The sequence below is a fragment of the Monopterus albus genome, unplaced genomic scaffold (genome assembly GCF_001952655.1).
Source record: "Monopterus albus unplaced genomic scaffold, M_albus_1.0 scaffold345.1, whole genome shotgun sequence".
NCBI lineage: Eukaryota > Metazoa > Chordata > Actinopteri > Synbranchiformes > Synbranchidae > Monopterus > Monopterus albus.
Window position 1 is genome coordinate 90,822 of NW_018128225.1, and position 26,709 is coordinate 117,530.

Consider the following 26,709-nt stretch of genomic DNA (forward strand, 5'->3'; position numbering starts at 1 on the left):
AATTTAGAGTTATAGTTTTTAAACAGTGTTTTAATGTTCAGCTGGTCCACTACAGTACAGTCAGGTGTGTGCATATAACATGTACTGTGTCTGAGTGTGCTTCACTGTCTCTGTCACACACTTTCACACAGTGTCTCCTTGTGTGTGTGGAGGTATATCTGTGGCTCATGTTTCCCTTTATTTTGACAGCAGAGACCTATTGGTTGTCAGGCCTCCTGTTACTTAATTAGGACGCACATACACAGAAAACACAAGCAGCAGATCAACATGGTGAGATCAATGAGGAAACGAGAGGTTATGCAGAAAATTATGAAGAACACACCTACATACAGGTACACAAACACAAGCAAATGGTGAAGGTGTGCATGTGTCAATAGTTTATTTTTCCTGCTTTAGTCTGGAGCTGATCTACAACCACATCATCTCTTCCTCTCCACTTCTGTTTGTTCCTCTCCACGCACCTCATCCTTCTTTCCTGTAAAGAAAGAGAAGATCTGTGTGAATCAGAGCACAATGAAAGGAAAAGAGAAACCAGATGTGCAACACAGCTGAGTGAAAGTGAGGAATGTAAAGAGGAGAGAAAACTTTTTACAGCTTCTGTGCTTCTTGTCACATTTGTAGCTTATCAGCTTTTCAGCTTACCTCACACCGGAAATGCTCAACTGGAACTAAACTGTTCAAGAGACGTGTACAGGTACTGATGGCATTTCCATCTGCAGTTCCATAAAACGTCCCATGGTTTAATAATTGAACTGGTAGTCACAAAAATGATCGTCAGTCGTAATGAATGGTCCCACAGTATATTATCCTGGGTGCTCTGCATTTAGACCACTTACTGAGACCCTAGAGGACTGAAGCCCTCAAAAAACCTAGTTTTGAAATGTTTACATTATTAGCATCATAAATAACGTAATACTACTGGCTGAATAAATAGCTTGACAGAATAAATCTTGTATCTAAACACTTATGCAGCAGGTGAAGAAATAAGAGTTCATCTCAGGAGAGAAAATCAGAAGAAAAGTAGCTTTTCACAAAAGATTTCGCAGTGTTTCACAGTGGTTTAATATTGCTTTGACATGCTGAATGGCTGCTATAATAATAGTTAGCCTCCAGATAAATGTAGTAGTGCTGTGTCCAGGTTGAGGAAACAGTCACAGAGACTGATCGGCTGTAGCTTCTCATACTGAGCAGGTCAGAGCAGCTCAGCTCATGCACTGGTTCCACAAATTCATTTTGCAGCAGTTTACACTGACGGCAGATTTGCGACACTTACCACAAGTAGTCTGTTTTACTAGCAGGCTTATAATGAACAATGTGTCTCGAGTCTAATTTTGAATTATTATCAGTGCTCTATAGTGTTATAATAGTTTTACAGTGGAACAGAATGTTTAGTAGCATTAAAAAAAAATGGAATAACTGAAGAACCAGTCACTCAGTTTGACAGTGACACAGTTTCTAATATTGTGTCAGAAGTTGTTTTATAATGGGAACTTTTTTATACATTTGGATTGTTCCTTTAAGTTTCTTACATTTTATTATGCCACTACCATGTTGAAGTCTTACTGGACAGCAGACACCGGTACTTCTCTTCCCTCCATGCAGCACACCTCTGAAGCACATTACACGTGTAAGGCCCTTAGCATTAGATAAGGACAACACCCACCCAGCCACAGCCTCGTCACCCTGCAGCCATACAGCAGGAGGCACCAGAGCATCAGGGCCTCCTCTGCCTCAAGATGTGAGGATCCCCAGCAGGACAACTTCACCCTCTCCACAGACAATACCATAGGTCTGAATGGACAGTAATGACTGCACAGGTTACTGTAACGCTCTGCAGCTTACAATCCACTGCACTAAACAAAATACACTACCAGTCTTTTTTTTTAGTCATGCTTACAACATACAGTTTTCAGTTGGAGTCTAGCTTTTCAATGTATTACTATTTTGGAAATGTTCTTAATGTCTGTCCTGTGTTGCAGTGTGGTTCATGAAAAATATATAAACATGAGTTGACATGAAAGATGTTTTACTTTCATTTTTACACATTAGAGCAATAAGACAAACATTCCTGTTGCAAGAGGACAGTGTTAAGTCAGCTTCAGAGAATCAGCTGTGTATATGTAAGATGGGCACAGAAGGTTGTGAGATGAAATCTTTTTTAGCCTGTAATGACCAGTATTTTTCATATACCCATACAATATTTGCAGATCACAGGAGATTTGTACACATTTACAAGACTGAGCTCTGAGGTTTAGAAACAAACCAGGTGTCTACTTTGTATGAAACTCTGCTAAGGATCAGTTGATGTGGTCTTTCTAGTTCACATCATGTATCTCTTTAGCAGCAGACCCAGTGTAATGTGAATGATAACCAAAGCATTGTCAGTGTGTGAAAAAAGTGTGAATGTTATGGCACCAGTAGACTTTTACCTTATATTAAATGTCATCCTTAACACTGTCTGACCTCCACGTGACCTCTTCTCTCCGCTTCTCTTCTTCTTACCGCATCTCTCATTCGCAGGTCCTGTCTAAGGTAGGTTTGTGCCGGTGGGACCAGATTAGTATCAGTTTACACTACAACTGAAACCTGTTCTTCAGGGAGACCTCTCACACTGTATAATAACTTGGGCACTGTACATTTCAACCTTAAGAGGCTAAACACTTGGTGGGAGTTCATAGTTTGGTGTGGAGACTGCAACAACCAGCACAGGAAACTGCTGCCATTATGTTACTATGTGATCATAATGAAGTGGGAGGAACATAACCACACCTATGTTTGTCATAGTAAAATGTGCAGTATATTTTCTGTTCTTCTCACATTATTTGTATGAAGGGACACACTATTATTTTACAAATTAAGTTTGTCTTTATGAGGATAGCACTCTTGAAAGGAGTTCTTGAAAACATTTTTTTCTGTAGCTCTAGACAAAGTTTGAGAAACAAAAATCTTTATCGTGTCATTATGGTCATCTTGGCTCAGGCTAAAAAGCAACTTAGAGACAAGGAGTTTGAAACACATGGGCTTTAAAACTAATTAGGGAAGGTCTACAAAAATATTGAGTTTTACTATAGGATCCAGCATTTTGAGAGCTTGACCCATAGAGATTATAAATCAGGAGATCTCTGTTTTCACTCCATCAAATATGACATTTTTTTCTTTGGGCCATGGGGAGAATCCATAAGGTGGCCACAGGTGGCACCGGCCGCCCCCACAATCTGATTGGCCACCCCTGGTACCACCCCTGCTAGAGTCAAGATGTGATGCTTGCCAGTATTAATGAATAAAAAATTAAAAACAGTGCCATATTGTTGCCTTTTCTGTGGCTTTAAAATTGATATTGGCAAAATAAATTTTATTTTATATTATGCGTACAGCATGAGTTTTGTTTTAATTTCTCCACTTGAGTTGGTGTGGAGTACTTGGCATAATTCGCCTCAGTAGGGGGAGGGAACCATTGTGCAGCAGTGCTGTCCCCAGCCAGGATTAAATATGGAGTGCAGCCAAAGTTAGCTAAAGAAAGCACTGTGTGTGTGTGTGTGTGTGTGTGTGTGTGTGTCTTTTTTATATAATATAAACACTCTCAATTCTTAATTAATGTATGGTTCATTATTTCACATAACTAGGTGTTTAACTTTTACATGTATTTCAAGTGTGCCACCCCAGAGTTTATGCCCCAGCCTGGCCACCCCATCCAAAATGTTCTAGAGCCACCCCTGGTGTTAGCAGCCTTTCAACATTTTTAACATGTAATGCTAAATTGCTTTCAAGAATGATAACTATAACTGATGATAATTATAACTGAATGCCAAAAAATTTGTATTTACTCCAATTACTATGTTACACCTTTAATATATAGACACAAACATATGAGAGAAATATCTGCTGATGCTACAGAAGAGTCAGATTAAATCCTTTAGTGTATTGCATAGCAGCATGTATTCCTCCTGTCTCTGAATTTGTATTGTGTAACAAGCCTAGCTGATATTAGTGTGACAGCTCTCACTAAAGTCTCAAGTGCCTTTGCTCAAGTCTTTTGTAAATTTTTACAGGCTGACATGCTGACACACAAATATTTCATTTTCCATTTAAAATTTAAAGGCATCATTAGCTCATATCTATGACTTTCAGTATAAACGTCTTATCTATGTTCTTCTATCTTTCTCATCCCACCCTGTGCTCCAAAGGTTCTGTCCTTTCTTCCTGCTATAGTGCTGCTGAGCTAAATCTGTGATTACTACATACACTATGTTCTCTAATCCCAAATTAGACATTGAACTGGGTTAGTTCTTTTAGGGTTTGCACCATTATACTCTGGTTTCAAAGGACCCAAATACCTCAGGGAAAGCGTGCCCGTTAAAAGGCTTCCTATAGTGAGCAAACATGTTGAACTAACTACAGAGAGTAGTGTTTGGTATTAAACAGAGCAAATGCTGGTCAGTTTTTTTGTTTGTTGTTTTTTTTTACGTATGCATTTGATTTACTGGCACAATTGGCAATTTTTCAGGTAAATGCTAAATTAAAGCTGTACTAATCAGAATTGTTTTAAAGATGCAGCAATAGATTAAATGGTTATGTGCAAAGTGAAAGGTGCTGCTCCGAATGATAAACCCACACAGAGCTATAACATTTCCCCCAGCCTCACAGAGCCTTTCAACATCTTTCAGGTCATTGTTTTGCTTTTACATAATTGACTGTTCTGGAACACTCTCGTCAGTGTTGCTTCCAGCAGCATATACCTGTGTCCAGTAAAGAGCACAGATTGATCACAGATTGTACCTGATTGGCACCAAACAGATACTTGTTCATTAAAGTGGAATGCAGCTGTATGTTAAAACAATAGAAGGAAGAACTCATAAAACTGTCACCTCCTGTTTTTGTATCTGTAGGTCCCATAGTTTCTTTGAGTTGGCAGTGAAAAGTGAGAGTCATTGGAAGGCAGCATGAACCGTCCGGTCACTGAGTGGTTGTGTGGGGCGGAAGTTGTCCCCCAACATCCCATCATTCCCTTCCAGCAGCTCCGCCCCTTTAACATGGGACCGCAGCCTGCGAAACTCCTCAATCTACAAAGTCAGAAGAATCAAGATTTAATTTTACATACTGAACTGGGCCACAGCGCCTCATTTTAAGAGCCTCACTGACCAATATGGTCAGACTTTTAAGAAGACTATGCTGATATCCGTGGATTTAATTGGCTGATGACTAAAACTTACTATCCAGTGTGTTCTCATGCTGGTGCTAAGGGGTGCCTTTGGTGCATAGAACAATGTGGTTGTGTTTAGATATAAAAAACTGTATAGTTAGGTTTTGGAAAATATCATGGATTGGGTTAAAACACTTGCTGACTAAAGAAAACTTCATTACACACTGAAGGTGAATTCTGCTCTCCCAAGGGAAAGATCAATGTTTTGTTTGACCCACCATTCACCACAACCGCCTCCTAGCATGGACTTTCTCCCTTAATATGCTATAACCTCTTGTTCTAGGCACCAAATACTGATTCAAGTGGATACTCTGTTGAAAACGCTGTGTGCTAAAGGTACTTGATATCATCAGTATCTGACACCCTGGGAAAGAAGAAGGGCTGTACTCTCTTAGTCTGCATGACAAATTGACCCCTAAATATTTGTCCATGCAGATTACCAGTCGTCCAGGTCATAGTAAGCTGAAAAAATGTAGAAAAAAACACCTGCAAGATGCCAGGAGGATCACATTTTATCTCAAGGAGTTTTAATCTGATGCACCACTCATTGCCTGATGTTTGTTTGTGTGTGTGCATAGGTGGAGCTTAGTTAAAAATTACTGGGTCTATATAGGGCCATTAGTTGACTGGCTGTGCATGAGCAGGACATAATGGTCTGATGGTATACACAGCTAATGTTGAGTGTTCACAGTGTTTATTTATTTGTTTGTTTATTATATTGAACTTGTCCATTTCCTTTGCCGTGTCATTATACAGTAGGCTTGCTCTATTAACTTGGGTGCCATTTTATTCCTGTTCTACTCATAGTAAGACTTTTGTCTTGCATTGTCTTGTACTTATTAATGTGGGTTTTCCAAGTTCTTGCTGCTACTTTTAAAATTTTGATTCATTCTTATCCACTTTATGCATAGACTCAAATAAAAATCATCCTATTTTGATCAAACATCTCAGGTTTCTGTGTTTTTGCACACTTTCCATGGACAATATAGCCAATCAGACAATGCTGATATCACTGTTATACGGTCCAGACAGAAACCCATTTTTTTGTTATCCTGTGCTTCTCTATCAGTCTCTGTTTGGAGGAGGGAGGGGCTCCCATGTTAACACAAGAGGGGGAAGTAGGCCATCTGTTTTCTTGGTCGGCCTGCTGTTGACTCTGACTCTCACTAGGGTTAGCTACACTAGCCATTAGCCACACATTACATTATTGTGAGACTAGTATGTTTTGTGTTGTGGACTAGTGTAGCTATTATACATTTTGCTGTGAGACTGGGTTGATTTAAAAGGCTGTAGGCCTTGTTATATCTGTATTTATGTTTTACCTGTAGTTGTGAGATGGTAAGAGGGTAGCGGTAGAGGATCCAGGTCACATTTTCACTACAAGGTGGAGTGGTCAGAGATCCTTCGTACACCCAGTAGTCTCTTAATAATGGGTCTGAGAGAAGATTAAATGTTTCACTTAAAAAGCATTCAACATGTCTCAAGTAAAAATAGTTAGTGATTCCCTTATATGATATTAAATGATCCCTAAAGGCTGGATGAAGGTATTGACCTTGTGTATTGATTCATTTGGTTATTCCCATCATCTCATTTCAGCGTTCTGATGTGTTGAGATTATTTTCAAATAAACTCTGGCTAAACCAGGTTCTCCACTCAGTAATCAACAGAGGGCAACATGACCAAATGGACAAAGGTACAGAAATGCATTATATGGTTATATTCCAAGCAAATCAAGTACCTCTGCCAGTGCCTCTCAAAATGTCTGTGCATGTCTCTGATCATCAATTTTAACTGATACCAAGAGGCTTTATATTGATTATGTGTTTGAAATAAATTGTTTTCTGCTCACCAGGTAACAAAGTGTTGGGGTTGAAGCACGGGATTATCTTGCTCTTCCCCTGATGGAAATACAGCAACAAAACAATTACTACTGTCATTTTACAATTGTTCATATAACATTTGATGCTCCTCTTCATCTGACATAATCAACTATCATGTGATCTGTCTGATCTTTTCAGTTTTGGCCTCACCTTGTACTGCAGGTCCTGTAGAACCTCAGTGATGGCCTTCAGACCCAGATGCTCCTTACCAATCTGATAAAAACACATATGAAGTCCCAGAGGGTGGTTAATTGGTGGTCAGAGGACATTTTCCGTGATTGTCTCATGGAAGTCATTGGTGTGTTAAGATGGTTAATCTCTCGTATCTTTACAGGAAGCTTTCTTGACAGGGAGGATGTGAGGATCATTTTTCTGGGGTCATAAAGTAGAGAGATCAGGGAAATTCTCAGCCATTTTCCAGCTTGTGTCAAACATATACACAGGATGGTTCAAGCTAAGAATGAACTTGTTCACTCATTTAGAATAACAAACCTTACAATCCCAGGAAGGAAGAACGCCTCAAGGCCACTGAAGTAGTCAATGTTTTTAAAATGTGGACTATAAGAGGGAAAACACACACTGAACACAATACTGAGCATTCAAATGTTTCAGAAATCTTTACACAGAATGTTATCAGGGACACTTGAAGAGTTCTGCTCCAAAACATTCCACATAATTACCAGTTTATTAGGTCAAACTAGTACAGTCCAGTACAACCAGACTTTAATAAATTCTACCCTCACAAATGTTCTAATGTTTAGTCAGTTTTAACAGTTATTATTATTCTGTCCTTAAAACATAGCTAAGCAGGACTTAGGCTCATTCATGCTTTTGTGTCTAGTGTAGACTAATGCACTACTGATTGGGCTTCCCAGTAAGACCATTGGACAGCTGCAAGTCATCTAAATGCTGCTGCTAGAATACCTACAGACACCAAGAAAGAACACATTCCTCCAGTCCTTAGATCTTTGCACTGGCTTCCAGTTAAATACAGAATTCAGATTAAAGGCCCTACTCATTGTCTACAAGTCTCTCTGTGGTCTAGGCCCAAAATACTGTATATCAGAGACATGTTTGTTGAGTGCAAGCGAGGTAGGTGTCACAGATCTGCAGGTACTGGTCAGCTAGTGGTGCTGAGTTCGAACTAAACAAGGTGAAAGACATGTTTTAGACATGATGCTGCCCACAGCTGGAACCATTAGAACTTAGATCTGCCACAACTGGAGCCACTTTTGAAACTATGGATGGTTCTTCTTCCCACTGCTTTTAATGAATGCACCTTGATTCCACTCAATTTTGCACTTTATCTGCTTTTATTTTTCTCCTATTACTCAGTGACCAGTTGACTTCTTTGTGCTGTTTGGCCAACTCTACAGACACCAATGTATCAAATTTTTCAAAAGAAAGCACTTTGAATTGTCTTTGTGTATGAAAATGTGTTATATAAATAAACTTGCCTTGCCTATATTATTATTATTACCGTTATTACCAAAATGATGAGGGTCCTGTAACCTTAAGGAAGAAATTATCTTAACTCTAATCTAGTCTTTTCCTAAACCTAGTTAAATGGTGACTGCTTTATAACTGTAATTGTGTGTTTATGATTGTTTCCATAACGACAAAGGTTTGATACGCCTGTGAGCGGAATAGTGGCATGGGTAATATTATAGTTACCATGGTGACAAAGCCACTGGACCATTCTGTGGGTTGTGTTTTGAAGGCACACAAGCCACATACAGTATATTGTTTTTGGTTTTCAGGACAATGTGTTCATCAATTTTCAGTCTTCAATGAACTAAATGCACATTTGACAAAGTTCTCCTTTTAATGCACTGCCAGAGATTGCACTACTTGTTTGTTACTTAGATTTACAGTATTCATTATCCAACTGACAGTTTAAAAAGTCAGTGTAAATGGATGCATAATCATGTTTCAAAGTAATAGCAAAATAAAGACAATAAATCTGATCAAGATGATCTTTAGTAGCTGTTTATTATGTCAAGTGTGACCATGCCAATTTTAATTTGACTAAATCAATTCTACTTTGAAAAGGGAATGTTTAACTGAGAGGGAAAAGCCCCCATGGGTCCCTTCATGAAGCTTTGCTATTTTGTCCTGATCACAGCAGATGTTACATACCTGAACAAAAAGAGCAATAATGAGGACTCCATTCTTCTTTCCCAGAGCATCTTCTAAAGTGTTAAATAGAGTGCTGTTCCAGTGAATCAGATGGAGCTATATAGAGAGACAACAGAACACAAGTTGTATTTGAGAGGCCACTGCTGCAAACAGGTGTAGGGAGCAGTAAGTCAGTGTCAGAAACCACCAGCTGGTGGTGACTGAGGGCCATCTATATGGGCTCTTATGTTAACTAAAGGTGAACAGGGAGAGAAGAGTGCAAAACCACTATATAAAACATGAGCTGATTTCAGAATGTTGTCCTTTAAAGAAAACATTTGAACTCATTCATTTTTGCTCTGAGAAAGAGGTAGTTGAGAAGACTGACACCATTGTCATGTCTGCATTTTTGGTACAGAGCTGGAGGCAGAGAGCAGTTAGCCTCCACGTTTTATACAGCCAATTCACAATACAGTTATCATTTATTTGGTTTTCTGTTTCTGTTGTCAAACAGTGGAACAAGCATGAACGTTGTGGAGAAAATCATTATTTGATGGCAGAGCCGGCCTGACACCTAGGCAAACTAAGTGCCTGCTTAGGGCCCCCATGTCTGCCAGAGGGCCCCCAAGAGTCCTTGAAATGTCACACAAGCAGAGCCAGATGGCACTACACACTCACTACACAAGGTCCTGAAGACATTTACCAGACAGCTCACAGATGAACTCTTTGTATCTTCTTTGACACAAAAATTTATTTAAAAAAAACAGCTTGTGGTTTCAGGGAGAGTTATGTTTGTTAGCAAACAACATCCAGATAACAATATGTATTTATTTTTGAAGTTTAGCCCTTTCACCCTGTTAGGTTGGACTTTGGTTTGTCCTTCTTTCCGCCCAGCTCTGTAAAGTGTCACAACAGAAACATTTGCAAACACAGCACAGTGTTAAGCTATTTTTTCAGCACTGTTAGAAAGCTCCTGATGCTAAATGTGTTACTTGTTTGAGCAAATGAAACAAGTTTTGTTTGGTCTCAACAACTTATGATGTTGTCATATCTGAAGGACAAAAGCCAATGGCAGAAGTCTAAACATATGAATACTGTAGTTCTTGTCTCTTGGTGTAGTCGCTGATCTTGTTTGCACCCCACTCCAAGGTCACAGCTTTATTTGTGTGGCAATGTGTGTGTTTGCATGTGTTTGAGTTTGCACTCTCTACCTCCATGGGGAAAGCCTTGAAGTTGACAGTGTGCTCTGATCCTCTCTGGTTCTCCTTGCCCCAGTGGAATCGAACCTCATGAAGCTCATACTCATGATCACTAGGTAATGGACCCCCAGTAACCACTGGCAACAGCACAGGAAACAGGTCATTGTGGGCTTGCACACACAGGAAGGTGATGACAAATCAGATAAGTCAGAGAAAAAGTCAAAGTGTGAAAATTAGTCATTTACCCTGAGTTGGATTGATTTTTGTCACTCAAAGAGAATTTTAAAAAAGATCTCAAATGGTTTCACTTATTTCTCCTTGACAACTATGCGGTGAAACCAAAATGAGACAATGGGTTGTTGCTCCTGTCTCTCATTTTTATTCTTCAAAATAAACAGATGCACATGATCTCAAATCTGCCTCTTTTTAAGTTTCAAAGATTTCATTGAGCTCTAAAATAATTCTCAAATTTTTTGAATTGATGCACCTCTTCTTTAATCTCAGGCAGAGAAATCAGAGAGCTCTCTATGTGAACACAATCTGTTCTCATTACAACATAATTCAACATCTCGTGCTGAGCTCTCCACAAGTACTCACGGCCTCCTCTTTCAGACTGAAATTAGTGTGTTTTTGTTTGTTTGTTTGTTTGCTTTTTTTAATCTCAGTGACATCTTTATCTGATTTCCCAGCATGCCCCAGTGGGTAGACTCTACATTTTTTCCAATGGTTTGTTCATATTCACATGGTTCTGTTATATGCCTTTTTGTTGTGTGTGTTGCAGCCGTGTACCTCTTTATTATTTCACCCTGTGCCATATTTGATTAGTCTTGTGTAGTTATATTTAGCTGCCACCCTAATTGTAACTACTGTTGCAATTCATGTCCTACCATCTTGATGCGTAATTTTGTTGGCCTACTGGTTTCATGTTGCTCCCTGTGGTTCTGCCAAAATAAAAAGAGCGCTTGCCAAAGATACACAGCTGTATATATGCATAGACTCACACACTGCTCTACATTATTGCTCATTTCTTCTCCAAAGGAGAAAACATTTGCTATTATTAATAAGTTTAGTGAGGCAGTTCCCTTATGTCTCAAGAATGACTCCTGTTGCTCATTGCCTTGTCACACCTATTTCTCCTAGTGAGTTTTTCGAGAAACATATCAGAAATGCATGAGACAAAATAGAAACTAAAGTGAGGCTGAAATGGAAATCACAATTTTGTCTCCCAAGCTGCAGAAGAGCCAGCTTTGAGCAGTAACATTAAACCCCTGTGAATAGCAACAAAATCTAAACACAGCTCCTGCTCTCACAGCACTTCTTAAACTGAATAGCAGTGTGTGTAGACATGTTGTCATGTCTCCTGGGAGTCACCTGACTTGGACTTGAGAATGATGCGGACAGTGTGTCCATCATTGATGACCTCACAGTCTCGACACACCACATAGTTTGGTGATAAGCCGACATCCAGGAGGGATGGGTCGTACTGGGCCTCCCTGGAGTTTAAGTTAATTGGGGACTGGTACTCACCATTGGCTGCTGGAAAATGGAGTCCCCACTCTACACCTATGTGTGAAAACAGGCACAAGCACACACACACATATATACAAAACACATATTACATGTACTGTATTGTCTATGCTTTCACTGAGCAGCTCTACATTCTGTGTTTACCTGATGATTTACCATGATTCGGTTCCACTGCTTCCTGTCCAGCTTTTATTTTTAAGTTACTTCCTGTTTTTGTTTCACCTTAGTTTCAGTCTTTTTACGTTCTTCATCACTCACATTGGTTTCACCTGTTTCGTTATTGTTTGCACCTCTATTTAGGCACCAGGACGCTGCCAGATTGTTCTAGACCCCAGCTCTGACTTTCTAGCATTTTCTTCGGTTTTGGTATTTTGTGTCTCTGACCTCGGACTGTTAAGGACATGTGAGTTTTGTGTTTTCACCGTGTCTTGTATGGTTTTCTTTTGCTCAACATTAGTTCTCTTAATAAAGAGACGGTTTTGTTTTACACTTCCTCGTCTGGCCATTTAATTGAGTTCACCTAACACTTTTCGGCCGCATTACGCGCCGTTTCTGACAGATAACTGTAGTATGCAGCAGTGGTTTACCTTCATCCTCTAACTCATGCATTGTCTTTGGGGATTTTAACAGAGCATACCTCACCCAGGAACTGCCCAAATACAGACAACATGTCAGTTGTCCCACCAGGTATAAAAACACACTGGACCACTGCTGCAAGGTAATGAAAGACAACTATTTCTCTGTCCCCGTGCAGCCCCGAGACTCTCTGAACACTGCATGGTCCATCTCATCCTGACCTACAGGCAGAAACCTAAAGTGATAAAGCCTGTGGTCAAAACAGTGAAGAGATGGACTGAGGAAGTAAAGTCAGAGCTACAGGCCTGCTTTGACTGTACAGATCAGAGTGTATTTGAAGCTGTGTCTAAAGACCTGGATGAACTCACTCACACTGTGACATCATACATCAGTTTTTGTGAGGACATGTTTGCCTACCAAGACCTTCTGCACAGAAAACAAAAACTATTCCGGGTTCACAATAAATAATAGCAAAGTGGAGCTTCTCTGAAAAGCCTTCACTTTGAAGAAGCCCGTAGAACATCACTGGCTACAGGAACCCCCCCCCCAACCTGCTTTACAGCAGGTTTGAAAAGCAGCATTTCACACGTCTCACCCACACCACCTTCCCCTACAAGCCCCCACCCCACACACCCTGGACCCCATCTCTTTCAGAAGCAAAAGATCAGAAAAGCACCAGGCCCAGATGGTGTGACTCCCTCCTGCCTGAAAGCTTGTGCTGATCAGCTGGCCCCCATCTTCATATCGATCTTCAACAGATTAGTGGAGCTCTATGAGGTTCCCTCATGCTTCAAACGCTCCACCATCATCCTGGTTCACAAGAAACCCTCCATTACAGACCTGTTGCCCTGACATCTGTGGTCATGAAAACCTTTGAAAACTTGGTGTTGACCCATCTGAAGGACATAACAGAACCCCTGCAGACAGGGTTGTGGTCCTACTTTCTGTTTTATGCTCTTATTTTGTGGTCATTTCCAGTTTTCCCTCATCTCCCCTCTCACTGTCTCTGATTGCCCTAGATCATTGTCACCTGTATCTTGTACTGTACCTGCTCTGTGTCAGCCTTTGTAATCACCTTAGTCCACTCAGTCTGGTTGCTGTTTCTTTTGTCATCAGTACTCACCCTTTGTGTCTCATCTCAGGTCTTCTTGGAGTTTGGTTACATCGACTCTGATTTCACTCACTCCTGCATCCAGTTTGTTGACTTTGTGTTCATTTTAGTCAGGTCTGAGTTGTTTTGTATTATTGCATGTTAAAACCTTCAGATTTCTCAGCCCGTTTCTTGTCTGCACTTGGGTCCGTATATACAAAACCCCGAGATAAGAACCAGCCGAGCGTGGACCCAGCAGACATATTAACTCCACGCCTATCCTTTCAAGAGTTAAGAGAGATTGTGGACTGCTTACACGCTGAGCACCAGGTGGTACCCACCTTAGAGGAGTCCAATGCTTGGCTAGAAATTAGATTTTTGAGGACCTTGCCCAGTGTAGGCCATTTGTAGGTTACAGGAGGAACTGAGTGTTAAATTTACAAAACACCGAAAGGGTCTAGTTCAGGTTTGTGTCAGATCCCAGTCTAACCTTATCCCAGACCCCATTACGAGAAAGAGAAAATAAATTCTCAGTGTCTCATACCCCCACTGGATTGAACTTTAAGCCCCAGACACTCATCTTCATGCCTGCCACAAGGAAGAGGCGTTGCCAGCAGCAACACCAGTGTCCAGCTCCTTGCGTCACTGCTGCACCTCTCCAGGTAGCCAAAATCTCTGCCAGCCACAAAGCTGGAATCTTCGCTCCCCTGTGCTGAAGGGTCTCCAGGTTGTCCAGCTCGCAGACAGCGGTCCAGTCTGCCTGAGGCTTGACACAAGAACTCAATCTGTGTTCAATCTGTCCTATGAAGGAAAAACCTTAAGATTGAATGTATGTTATAGAAGTTAATGGAAGAAAAGGCTCATACTGAGGTCTTGAAGGACAAACAGCTGCAAACAATCCAGGCCCTCAAGATTAAGGTTCGACAGCTAGAGGATTTCAGTGCCCAGCAGAAGTAGAGGGCATCTGCACTGCATGATCTGGGCCAGAGTACACTGATGTCACCATGATGCAGCTGAAAGGGAGCTTTTGCATAGCAGACAGCATGTTGCCTGTCTCTACACCAGGTGCAGCAAGGTCACAAACCCGACAGCAGACAGTTTCATGACCACTGCCAAGAAGGTTATGTTTTGGGTTTTGTGTGTGTGTTTGTTGGTTAGGGACAAAAGGCTGGATGGATCATCAGCATACCTGGTACAAACACTAGTGGGGACCAACCCACTCAAGACAGGAGGCTGAACATTTGGTGCTGTGGTGTTGTCGTAACAACCTGGAGCTGAACATGCTCAAAACAGTGGCGATGACAGTGGACTTCAGGAAGAGCCCCCCCACCTTGCCCCCAGTCACCATACTTGGCAGCACTGTATCAGCAGTAAAGTCCTACAAGTTCCTGGGCTCCACTATCTCCCAGGACCTGAAGCGGACATCCAACATCAGGACCATCACCAAGAAGGCACAGCAGAGGATGTACTTCCTGCACCAGTTCAGGAAGTTCAACCTGTCCCAGGAGCTGCTGATACAGTTCTACAGAGGAATCATCGAGTCTGTTCTCTGCACCTCCATCACTGTCTGGTTTGGTTCAGCAACCAAACAGGACAGGAACAGACTCCAGTGGACAGTCAGGACTGCAGAAAGAACCACTGGTGCCAGGCTGCCCTCCATGGAGGACTTGTGCACCTCACAGGTCAAAGGGAGGGCAGAAAAGATTTCCACAGACCCCTCACATCCTGGATATAAACAACTTGACTCCCCCCCCTTCTCTGGACAGCACTACAGGTCACTGTGTGTCAAAACAACCAGATGCAAGGACAGTTTCTTCCCCTAGGATGTCACTCTGATGAACACTTAACCCATGATTGTATAGCAGAACGACAACCCTCAGTGCAATACCTGTAAATATATCTTTGTACATGTCTATCTGGAAAACTGCATCTAAACTGTGTAAATGTATTTCTATATTTATAAGTACTTTATTTTTATTTTCTTAATGCACATCCTTTTCCTTTATTGTTCTCTCAGTCTTATTTTGAAACTGCATCCAGATGCCTTCTGCTAAGTTTTTTCAGCATACTATGACCTGGATGACTGAGAATTTGCATGGACATCTTGTTTACTTGTCTACTCTTCCTTAGGGAAGAACATTGTACATATACAGTGCCTTGCGAAAGTATTCGGCCCCCTTGAACTTTGTGACCTTTTGCCACATTTCAGGCTTCAAACATAAAGATATAAAACTGTAATTTTTTGTGAAGAATCAACAACAAGTGGGACACAATCATGAAGTGGAACGAAATTTATTGGATATTTCAAACTTTTTTAACAAATAAAAAACTGAAAAATTGGGCGTGCAAAATTATTCAACCCCCTTAAGTTAATACGTTGTAGCGCCACCTTTTGCTGCGATTACAGCTGTAAATCGCTTGGGGTATGTCTCTATCAGTTTTGCACATCGAGAGACTGAAATTTTTGCCCATGCCTCCTTGCAAAACAGCTCGAGCTCAGTGAGGTTGGATGGAGAGCATTTGTGAACAGCAGTTTTCAGTTCTTTCCACAGATTCTCGATTGGATTCAGGTCTGGACTTTGACTTGGCCATTCTAACACCTGGATATGTTTATTTGTGAACCATTCCATTGTAGATTTTGCTTTATGTTTTGGATCATTGTCTTGTTGGAAGACAAATCTCCATCCCAGTCTCAGGTCTTTTGCAGACTCCATCAGGTTTCCTTCCAGAATGGTCCTGTATTTGGCTCCATCCATCTTCCCATCAATTTTAACCATCTTCCCTGTCCCTGCTGAAGAAAAGCAGGCCCAAAACATGATGCTGCCACCACCATGTTTGACAATGGGGATGGTGTGTTCAGGGTGATGAGCTGTGCTGCTTTTACGCCAAACATAACGTTTTGCATTGTTGCCAAAAAGTTCGATTTTGGTTTCATCTGACCAGAGCACCTTCTTCCACATGTTTGGTGTGTCTCCCAGGTGGCTTGTGGCAAACTTTAAACAACACTTTTTATGGATATCTTTAAGAAATGGCTTTCTTCTTGCCACTCTTCCATAAAGGCCAGATTTGTGCAGTATACGACTGATTGTTGTCCTATGGACAGAGTCTCCCACCTCAGCTGTAGATCTCTGCAGTTCATCCAGAGTGATCATGGGCCTCTTGGCTGCATCTCTGATCAGTCTTCTCCTTGTATGAGCTGAAAGTTTAGAGGGACGGCCAGGTCTTGGTAGATTTGCAGTGGTCTGATACTCCTTCCATTTCAATATTATCGCTTGCACAGTGCTCCTTGGGATGTTTAAAGCTTGGGAAATCTTTTTGTATCCAAATCCGGCTTTAAACTTCTCCACAACAGTATCTCGGACCTGCCTGGTGTGTTCCTTGTTCTTCATGATGCTCTCTGCGCTTTAAACAGACCTCTGAGACTATCACAGTGCAGGTGCATTTATACGGAGACTTGATTACACACAGGTGGATTCTATTTATCATCATTAGTCATTTAGGTCAACATTGGATCATTCAGAGATCCTCACTGAACTTCTGGAGAGAGTTTGCTGCACTGAAAGTAAAGGGGCTGAATAATTTTGCACGCCCAATTATTCAGTTTTTTATTTGTTAAAAAAGTTTGAAATATCCAATAAATTTCATTCCACTTCATGATTGTGTCCCACTTGTTGTTGATTCTTCACAAAAAATTACAGTTTTATATCTTTATGTTTGAAGCCTGAAATGTGGCAAAAGGTCGCAAAGTTCAAGGGGGCCGAATACTTTCGCAAGGCACTGTACACTGAGAGTCACTTTACCAGAGTCAAATTCCTTGTGTTTCCAACACACCTGGCCAATAAAGCTGATTTTGGATCAGATTCATTCACTTGTGTGTGTTAGGGTTAGACAGGTGTGTGTGTGTGTATAAAAGAGAGAGAGAGACCTTTCAGGAAAATAGTGGTTTCCAAAGGGCACATAAGAGGCATTTCAGACACAAACCGTTCTTCTGTTTAAGGCTTCAACTGAAATGGGTTCTTTCTTCGCTGTGCCCCTCCATTCATTCCCTGACTTTTTCTACCAGTGTGTGAACAGGATTTCTTGCTGTGAGTGTGACAATGGGTGCATTGATGTAAGCTGGGGAAAGAAACAGAAGAAGAAGGGGAGAAGGGAAGAGTTTAAGTGTACTTTAAACACAACAACAGGTTGTGGTTGCAGAAAGGGGCCAGCCTGTCAGCCTAACTGGGACAGACGACATGAAGAATTATTGTATGACTCTGTCTATTTGTAAGAAAGTAATATCATTTTTGACCAAATGACAGGAGAAGAAATCTATCTCAAGGTAAAAGTGTAGTCTTAGAGTGAAACAGAGTGAAGGTCGTGTAACATGCAGTGTAGCGAATGTGATACGAAGTGATACACTGGGCTCGGTTCACTTCAGCTTTTTGCTGGCCACATTCACTCTAAAAGTACAATGAGAACATTGTAAGATTTGTGGAACCTAGTGCATTTTTAAAAGGAGGAAACAAATGCATTTACACTGGCCAAGTATTCACTCCACAGCAATGAGGGGTGATGGGGACCCGTCACATTCCATCTTTCCTCAGCAACTAAAGCCTTGACAACAATTTACTGAAGACTGTTTCTCTGCAGCTACAATGCACATAAAAGGCTCTGTAGCATCCTCTGTGTGTGTATGTGTGCTTGTAGGGCTGTAGAAATTAGATTTGCTTGGTACTGGGACACATTGCTAAATTATCTATAATACTGCTGACTAACTGAACATCTGGTTGGCTGACTACAGTCACTCAGCTCAAGTTTTCCTCCATGTTGTTATGACAAGACCATATCACTAAAGCCCATGATTTAATGCATTTAGCTAATGGTCGATTTCTTGCACATTTGTTGTCATTAGTATGCATTTTTGTTCATTTTATCAGACAATGTAGTCAAAGTAAAATGTTTGTGCACAACAAAAGTTTGGTTCTGTTCTTCCCTCAGTCACAAGGTGTGTGCTGGTCTTTCTTTCTCTAATTATGCACACACGTTATTCACCTTTTACAGTCATTTACTATTTATATAGTACATTCACAAGTGAATGTTAGGATTCAGTTGGAGGTGTGTGCCAGTGTGGGATGTAACGACAATGGAGATGAGAAAAGAGCTCACAGACCTGATGAACAAACACACACCAGCTATAGTAAAAACAAGCAGTAGCAGCAGGCATTAGGAGGAAGGAGATAACATGGTTTTGTCAGCTCGCATGGTACACTTTCCAGGAAATGGAAAAAGATAAAGCATTCGGGAGGAGTTAGCACCATGTTGCTGTTTGATATAGTTGTGTTGTGATATACCTGTTTGACCAAATCACAAGTGGCAGGTGCTCAACCAATCACAGGCCTCAAAAGCTCCCAACAATTCCCCCCACAGTCACACAGAACTCAATTTAGTACCACTTCCTGGGGAGTAACAAAAGCTCCATTTGGTAACAAGTTCAGTTACAGGTCACTAAGTTCCTGTGGTGGAAAACACCTTTTCGGCTTTCAGTATATGGCCCCAAAACATGCAATCCATTAAGTGTGTAACTGAAAGATTATGCTCATTTATCTCTGAGTGCTGCAAAAGGAAAAACAAAAACTTTATTGGATTTCAAATAGTTGATTGTTAAAGCAATGGGCTATGTTAAATGAGGAGCCTAATGCTGTCTGTCTGTCACATGGCCATAGTTTTGCTCGTTGTATCGTGTCCAGCAGAAGCAGAGAAACACTTTCATCCCATTTACAGTAAATGGAATTTACACCCATCAAATAGTTAAGTGTAACAGGGTGGATTTGTATCGACGCCTTAGTTTTGCTGTGGTGTGTGTACAGTATGTGAGTGAATTGGTGGTTATTTGGTGGAGGGATTTCTTGGTACAAGCCAATGATTGATTGCAGTGAGTGGACTGATTGCAGGTGCGTATGGGTGCAGTCTCCATTCTACAGGCTATTTAATAGCACATGTGACAGCTGCTGTATATATGCAACTTTATGTATTGTAGATGTGGTTTTAGTTAGACAGATTTTTTCCATGTGTGACTGATTTATAGAGCATTTCTTTTTTGGGGTGTGTTCTCTGTGCAGGCCTAGGTCTGTGTTAGATGTCACTTTCTTAAGGCTAGTTGATTGGGCATGTGTTCCAGCCAGACGAGGGTGGCCTAGCAAGCAAGGCCACATGATGAGCCTGAAAGCTGTGTCCTGAGTAGCTGAGAAGCGAGCAACTGGTGGTGTGACAGACCTGTGGTTCTCTGCCTTTATTGTGGACTGGATGTAAGAGCTGGACTTTTCTCCTCTTCTGTCTTAAGCTGATGAGATATTGACTGCTCCTGATATTCCCTTCTAGCTCAGCTATTTTTTTAAAGCAACTGCCCTAACACATCTGTGTTTTGACACTTGATAGCCACAATAAACTTTGAAGTTGTGAATCCTGTGTGTTGCTTTTGCTCACTCCTACACTGGTTGACAGACATATAAACCTGTGAGTTCTGGTGCTTTTGTACCAGGCAGGTGTTAATCAAGTCCAGTAATCACGGTATGGAAGTGGCTTTCTTTGCTTCACTATATCTGATCTTCTGGTCATCTTCACCAGCCTTTTTTTGGGGGGGTGCAATAGCTTACATTTGCCTTTTATTAGTGCTGGTCCTGAGAGCATTGACACACAGTTTTGTGGCTTTAATTTGTTTTGTTATTTGGCCAAGAAATTCACAACGATTAACATAGTGAAAGGTTGCAGCGTGGGATTCATTCAGTAAAACTACCCTCTCACACCAAGTTGACTTAGTTATTAGCAACTTTATGCCTTCATGCATTTTTTTAAATTAAGTGGTACTAACATTGATGTATTTCCTGGTTACAGCTTTGGTGGGTAGGAAATAAAATATGAAAAACATACAGTATGTATGTAACTGTATTTAATCCAAGACATTGTGTAGAAATGTTGTATACTACAGAGATGACATCTCTTTATTATGTTGTCTGTTGACTTAATGTTGCGTAACCTATTGTGTAAAGTAATCCATTACTGTTTGTTTCAAAAAAGGTGGCAAAGCAGTCCTTGAGTAAAGTAAGGACTCACTGTAGCCAACAAATGAAACGTGATTAGGCCAGCCTGCTGCTGCACAGACAAAGAGTCACTGTAAGGTGTCTCTCCCTATTCCACAAAGGCAGCACTCTGACTGCAGCATCAACGTGGCCTGAGCCATTCTCAGACTCTAGCATGTCTGTCACTACTGATAGCAGATTTTAAACTGGGCTGAACATGGCACACAAACCCAAGACACATTAATTCATCCAAATCACCAATAAATAGATAACACACTTCTCCCTACTTCATGGCCATTTACATAGATTCAGTATGAGATACTGTACCTGCTGTGAAATTTCACCAACACAATTTAGTTTGTTGTATTGTATTTTAAAAAATGACATTTGGAAAATTCAGCAGCAACATCTTTGTTTCACAAACAGTGTGACAATGTTTCTCTGAACAATCCACAGACCACAGTGTCTAATGTTTTCATTGGAGGTACTTTCTTCTGAAAACTGCCTGGACAGTGGAAACCACCTCACACATATCCACCCACCCCACCTCAGTGGACACTCATCTTCACAAATTCCATTTAAACCCTTAATTATTACTGTGACACAGAATTTGCTAAATCTTTGGTTCCTTTTATAATGTTATATTTAGTAATTAATATCTTATTATTACAGTTTTATCTGTTGCCACAACTATAAATTATTCTTTGCATTCTGTTCTATCTGTCATGGTTATGGACCTGCTTCTGGTTCTTATGCTTTTATTTTTGGTTTTGGACCTCCTGCTTCCTGCCACCTCACCTACTTCAGTTTCACCACCAGTTTAATCAGCATTCATTGCGTCCATCTGTTTCTTGTTATCTCCTGTCTCCAGCCTATATATACTCCTCTCTTCCCTCATTTAGTTACTGGTTTGTCTGGTTATCATGCCCTGGTTGCTCCTGCTACCTGTTCTATTCCCTTGTATACCTTGTTGCCGACTTGATGGATTCCTGCCTCTGCCCCCCACAGTCACACAAAACTCAATTTAGTACCAATCAAATAGTTGATTGTTAAAGCAATGGGCTATGTTAAATGAGGAGCCTAATGCTGTCTGTCTGTCACATGGCCATAGTTTTGCTCGTTGTATCGTGTCCAGCAGAAGCAGAGAAACACTTTCATCCCATTTACAGTAAATGGAATTTACACCCATCAAATAGTTAAGTGTAACAGGGTGGATTTGTATCAACGCCTTAGTTTTGCTGTGGTGTGTGTACAGTATGTGAGTGAATTGGTGGTTATTTGGTGGAGGGATTTCTTGGTACAAGCCAATGATTGATTGCAGTGAGTGGACTGATTGCAGGTGCGTATGGGTGCAGTCTCCATTCTACAGGCTATTTAATAGCACATGTGACAGCTGCTGTATATATGCAACTTTATGTATTGTAGATGTGGTTTTAGTTAGACAGATTTTTTCCATGTGTGACTGATTTATAGAGCATTTCTTTTTTGGGGTGTGTTCTCTGTGCAGGCCTAGGTCTGTGTTAGATGTCACTTTCTTAAGGCTAGTTGATTGGGCATGTGTTCCAGCCAGACGAGGGTGGCCTAGCAAGCAAGGCCACATGATGAGCCTGAAAGCTGTGTCCTGAGTAGCTGAGAAGCGAGCAACTGGTGGTGTGACAGACCTGTGGTTCTCTGCCTTTATTGTGGACTGGATGTAAGAGCTGGACTTTTCTCCTCTTCTGTCTTAAGCTGATGAGATATTGACTGCTCCTGATATTCCCTTCTAGCTCAGCTATTTTTTTTAAAGCAACTGCCCTAACACATCTGTGTTTTGACACTTGATAGCCACAATAAACTTTGAAGTTGTGAATCCTGTGTGTTGCTTTTGCTCACTCCTACACTGGTTGACAGACATATAAACCTGTGAGTTCTGGTGCTTTTGTACCAGGCAGGTGTTAATCAAGTCCAGTAATCACGGTATGGAAGTGGCTTTCTTTGCTTCACTATATCTGATCTTCTGGTCATCTTCACCAGCCTTTTTTTGGGGGGGTGCAATAGCTTACATTTGCCTTTTATTAGTGCTGGTCCTGAGAGCATTGACACACAGTTTTGTGGCTTTAATTTGTTTTGTTATTTGGCCAAGAAATTCACAACGATTAACATAGTGAAAGGTTGCAGCGTGGGATTCATTCAGTAAAACTACCCTCTCACACCAAGTTGACTTAGTTATTAGCAACTTTATGCCTTCATGCATTTTTTTAAATTAAGTGGTACTAACATTGATGTATTTCCTGGTTACAGCTTTGGTGGGTAGGAAATAAAATATGAAAAACATACAGTATGTATGTAACTGTATTTAATCCAAGACATTGTGTAGAAATGTTGTATACTACAGAGATGACATCTCTTTATTATGTTGTCTGTTGACTTAATGTTGCGTAACCTATTGTGTAAAGTAATCCATTACTGTTTGTTTCAAAAAAGGTGGCAAAGCAGTCCTTGAGTAAAGTAAGGACTCACTGTAGCCAACAAATGAAACGTGATTAGGCCAGCCTGCTGCTGCACAGACAAAGAGTCACTGTAAGGTGTCTCTCCCTATTCCACAAAGGCAGCACTCTGACTGCAGCATCAACGTGGCCTGAGCCATTCTCAGACTCTAGCATGTCTGTCACTACTGATAGCAGACTTTAAACTGGGCTGAACATGGCACACAAACCCAAGACACATTAATTCATCCAAATCACCAATAAATAGATAACACACTTCTCCCTACTTCATGGCCATTTACATAGATTCAGTATGAGATACTGTACCTGCTGTGAAATTTCACCAACACAATTTAGTTTGTTGTATTGTATTTTAAAAAATGACATTTGGAAAATTCAGCAGCAACATCTTTGTTTCACAAACAGTGTGACAATGTTTCTCTGAACAATCCACAGACCACAGTGTCTAATGTTTTCATTGGAGGTACTTTCTTCTGAAAACTGCCTGGACAGTGGAAACCACCTCACACATATCCACCCACCCCACCTCAGTGGACACTCATCTTCACAAATTCCATTTAAATCCTTAATTATTACTGTGACACAGAATTTGCTAAATCTTTGGTTCCTTTTATAATGTTATATTTAGTAATTAATATCTTATTATTACAGTTTTATCTGTTGCCACAACTATAAATTATTCTTTGCATTCTGTTCTATCTGTCATGGTTATGGACCTGCTTCTGGTTCTTATGCTTTTATTTTTGGTTTTGGACCTCCTGCTTCCTGCCACCTCACCTACTCCAGTTTCACCACCAGTTTAATCAGCATTCATTGCGTCCATCTGTTTCTTGTTATCTCCTGTCTCCAGCCTATATATACTCCTCTCTTCCCTCATTTAGTTACTGGTTTGTCTGGTTATCATGCCCTGGTTGCTCCTGCTACCTGTTCTATTCCCTTGTATACCTTGTTGCCGACTTGATGGATTCCTGCCTCTGTTCACCGGCTCCTGCCCCTGGCTCTTCATGCCTGTTTGACACCTGATTGTTTCTGTTATCCCTGAGGGACTCTTGTAAGTTTTAGAACATTTTCCGTGAGTCTTCCCTGGACATTGCTCCTCTCTTGTAATTTTGTTCTGTGTGTTCTGAAGATGGCTTGCCTGCGTTTTTTTCTGTTACAATATGTAACTCCTAATCGCTCTGTGTTTTAGTTGTTCAGTTGGTATTTTTCTGTTGATCTTGTGCTGTCCGGTTGAGCGTTTTGTTTTACCCCCCTCCCTGTCTTTTCTGAACAAAATAAACACTTTAAAAGCCTTGAGTTGTGTCTGCATCTTGGGTCCTACCCTTGCTAAACCTTAACACTGTCTCACATTTTAATCCGCTGAAAAGCCACTTTGATTAAAGTCCATTCTAATAAAGAGAGAATCAACTTCTAATATCTCAAGTGTCCCGCAAAGAGGATAATCTCACCTGCATAAACTGTTTTCTGGTGTTGTGTCAAGAGTAACCAATAAATAAAACAATTTCAAGTCCCTAATCAAGCTTTTCCTCTGCTTAATGTATGGTACAGTTACAAGGCTTCCATGGGACACTTGTGGTATTGGCAAGCCATGCATTAGTGTCTGATAATTGTGTACAAACTACTACATATTGTTTAGTATCCTTATGGTAAGAATTTTATAGTTCATCACAGTACATCCCTGGGTGCTCAGTAAAGGAAGACGGGAGTGAGACAACACAAACTAAATGAACTCATCTCATAATAAACACATGACATAACTGGCACAATGTGTTTAATATTTTTCTACTGTATTCTCTGCAAATATCTTGGACAATCCAGAAAATATCAGATTATAAGCATTGAAAAGGAGCTACATTTAAAAGCTTCCGTGATGAATATAAAGGTTCTAAATATTACAGTCATTTGAATCAGAGAAGCAAAATGGACAGTTACCTGAGTATACAACTCTGTTTCTACATCTCCTTTTAACAGACATTTTTACAGTGTCCTAACACAAAACTGAGATCTACAGTATGTGTCAACATTGCAGAACTCCACAAAACACCACTACACTCTTAAAAAATCAGCTGCTTAAAGTTTTGGGTCCAGACACCTTTAACACCCATGTGAACCCTGAGCTTTTTACAACAGCTAACGTTGCCTTCTTCCAAGCATCCCTTCCCATGTTGATGAAGACCAACCTACCTTCCTCGTAGCCCCAGTGCAGGTCATGTTTGTCCGGGATATAATTAGACTCCGCATTCAAGTTGTCAGCCATGGTGCAGTTGTTCACTGTGGGTAGACAACTAGCCTGTTCTGAAAGTAGACTCCCAGTTGCACTGGTTTAGTTTGGACACAAACTGAAGCTTATGCAGTCTACTGAGTGGATTCCCAGCTAAGAAACAACTTTCACTTTTTTCTTCCTATTTCTTTTCTGTTTTCTTCTGCTTCTGGCCTCTGTTGTTCTGTTTTAGCTTAAAGCTACTAACTGATGTGTGTGGATCGCTCTGCTTTTCTGTATATTTCTCCTTACTCTGTTGTTGCTCCTCCTCCTCCTCTCTCTCTCACTTTGCTCTGCTGTTATCTCTCTCCCTCTTCCTCTCTGTCTTCATTTCTCTCTCTCTGCAGACTGCAGGTGTGCTTGTTCACCTTGGCTCTCTTCCACATAATAATAGACCAGTATATATTTTTCATTCCCCTTTACTCTAAGCTCCCTCCAGCATGACAACATTTTTTTTTGTCTATTTATTAATGTATATTATTAATGTCGTTTGGTTGTGGTTTGATTGTGTGTTATTTTCTGTTAACCTTGTGCTGGTTTGGCTGCGCTAGTGGTGTTGTACATGTGTGTTGGAGTGCTGGTAGGAAGGTCATGCTGGTGTTTCTGTTGAAGGTTGCAGACCCACCCTTGGGTCAAAGAAAACAGAAAGAATAGGGCAACGAAAATGAAAGATCAAACTGTTCTTCAACCATGATGATTTCAAGATAGACAGAAAAACATTCAATCTCTGGATGTTACATCCAAGTATTTTGTTATTTGGGTTATTTGTACAAAAGTATCTGCAGCCAAAAGTTGAGAGACAAATAGTTCATAGTCCCTATTGTTCTTCCTTTCTTAATTTCTTTCTCTGGTAATCCATATCCTCCAGGCAGCTGATGTTAATTGCCCCACATTCTTTATTAGGAAACTGTCCTCTGAGAGCTCCTCTGTTAACACACTGGGAATCTAAAAGCAGATAATAGATTGTAGTTTCTTTGCCTGTGATCCACATTTGACACACTGAAGCCACACAGAGTAGGGCTGAGTGTGAGCATTAAGACACACTTCAAGTTGTTGCTATAGAGTGCATTAGGGATGATATCATTTTGTAGGCCATCCTGGAAATTAGCATCACCCTGGTTCCCTCAACAAAAAGCCAGTGGGATGTTTCCATAGGCTTTTGGATTATTCCATAAAATAAGCTCCTTGACAAACTGTTTATGACATTTACACATTTTGTTCAACAAGATAATCTTTCCAAGCGAGAACTTCTTTTTATCATTTTTGAAGCCCAAATACAATCACCAAATGTAAAAAAAACTTTTGTTAGGCTATT

General features: G+C 40.7%; 1 protein-coding gene across 3 annotated transcripts; it reads right to left on the bottom strand.

Moving 5' to 3' along the window:
* Positions 1 to 362: 362 nt before the first annotated feature.
* On the bottom strand, positions 363 to 25,653 carry ca8 (carbonic anhydrase VIII). Of its 3 annotated transcripts, none has more exons than XM_020625081.1 (9): positions 25,319 to 25,653; positions 11,769 to 11,960; positions 10,410 to 10,567; positions 9,220 to 9,315; positions 7,231 to 7,293; positions 7,050 to 7,098; positions 6,523 to 6,635; positions 4,866 to 5,060; positions 363 to 475 (listed from the first exon to the last, which is right to left on the bottom strand). In XM_020625081.1, the coding sequence occupies exons 1-8, from the start codon at positions 25,389 to 25,391 to the stop codon at positions 4,926 to 4,928; spliced, it is 879 nt and encodes a 292-aa protein (XP_020480737.1). In that variant the 5' UTR covers positions 25,392 to 25,653; the 3' UTR covers positions 363 to 475; positions 4,866 to 4,925. The 3 variants fall into 3 exon arrangements, with proteins under 3 accessions (XP_020480737.1, XP_020480739.1, XP_020480738.1); XM_020625083.1 differs by having other exon boundaries at positions 10,410 to 10,534; positions 25,319 to 25,652; XM_020625082.1 differs by lacking the exon at positions 363 to 475 and having other exon boundaries at positions 4,865 to 5,060.
* Between the last annotated feature and the right edge of the window lie 1,056 nt (positions 25,654 to 26,709).

Excerpts from the sequence above, each read along its gene's own strand:
- ca8 (XM_020625081.1), bottom strand. The coding sequence starts at position 25,391 with ATGGCTGACAACTTGAATGCGGAGTCTAATTATATCCCGGACAAACAT. Across the intron at positions 11,961-25,318 it reads GCACTGGGGCTACGAGGAAG|GTGTAGAGTGGGGACTCCAT; the intron begins GTAGGTTGGTCT and ends TTTCACACATAG. Across the intron at positions 9,316-10,409 it reads TCAAGGCTTTCCCCATGGAG|CTCCATCTGATTCACTGGAA; the intron begins GTAGAGAGTGCA and ends CTCTCTATATAG.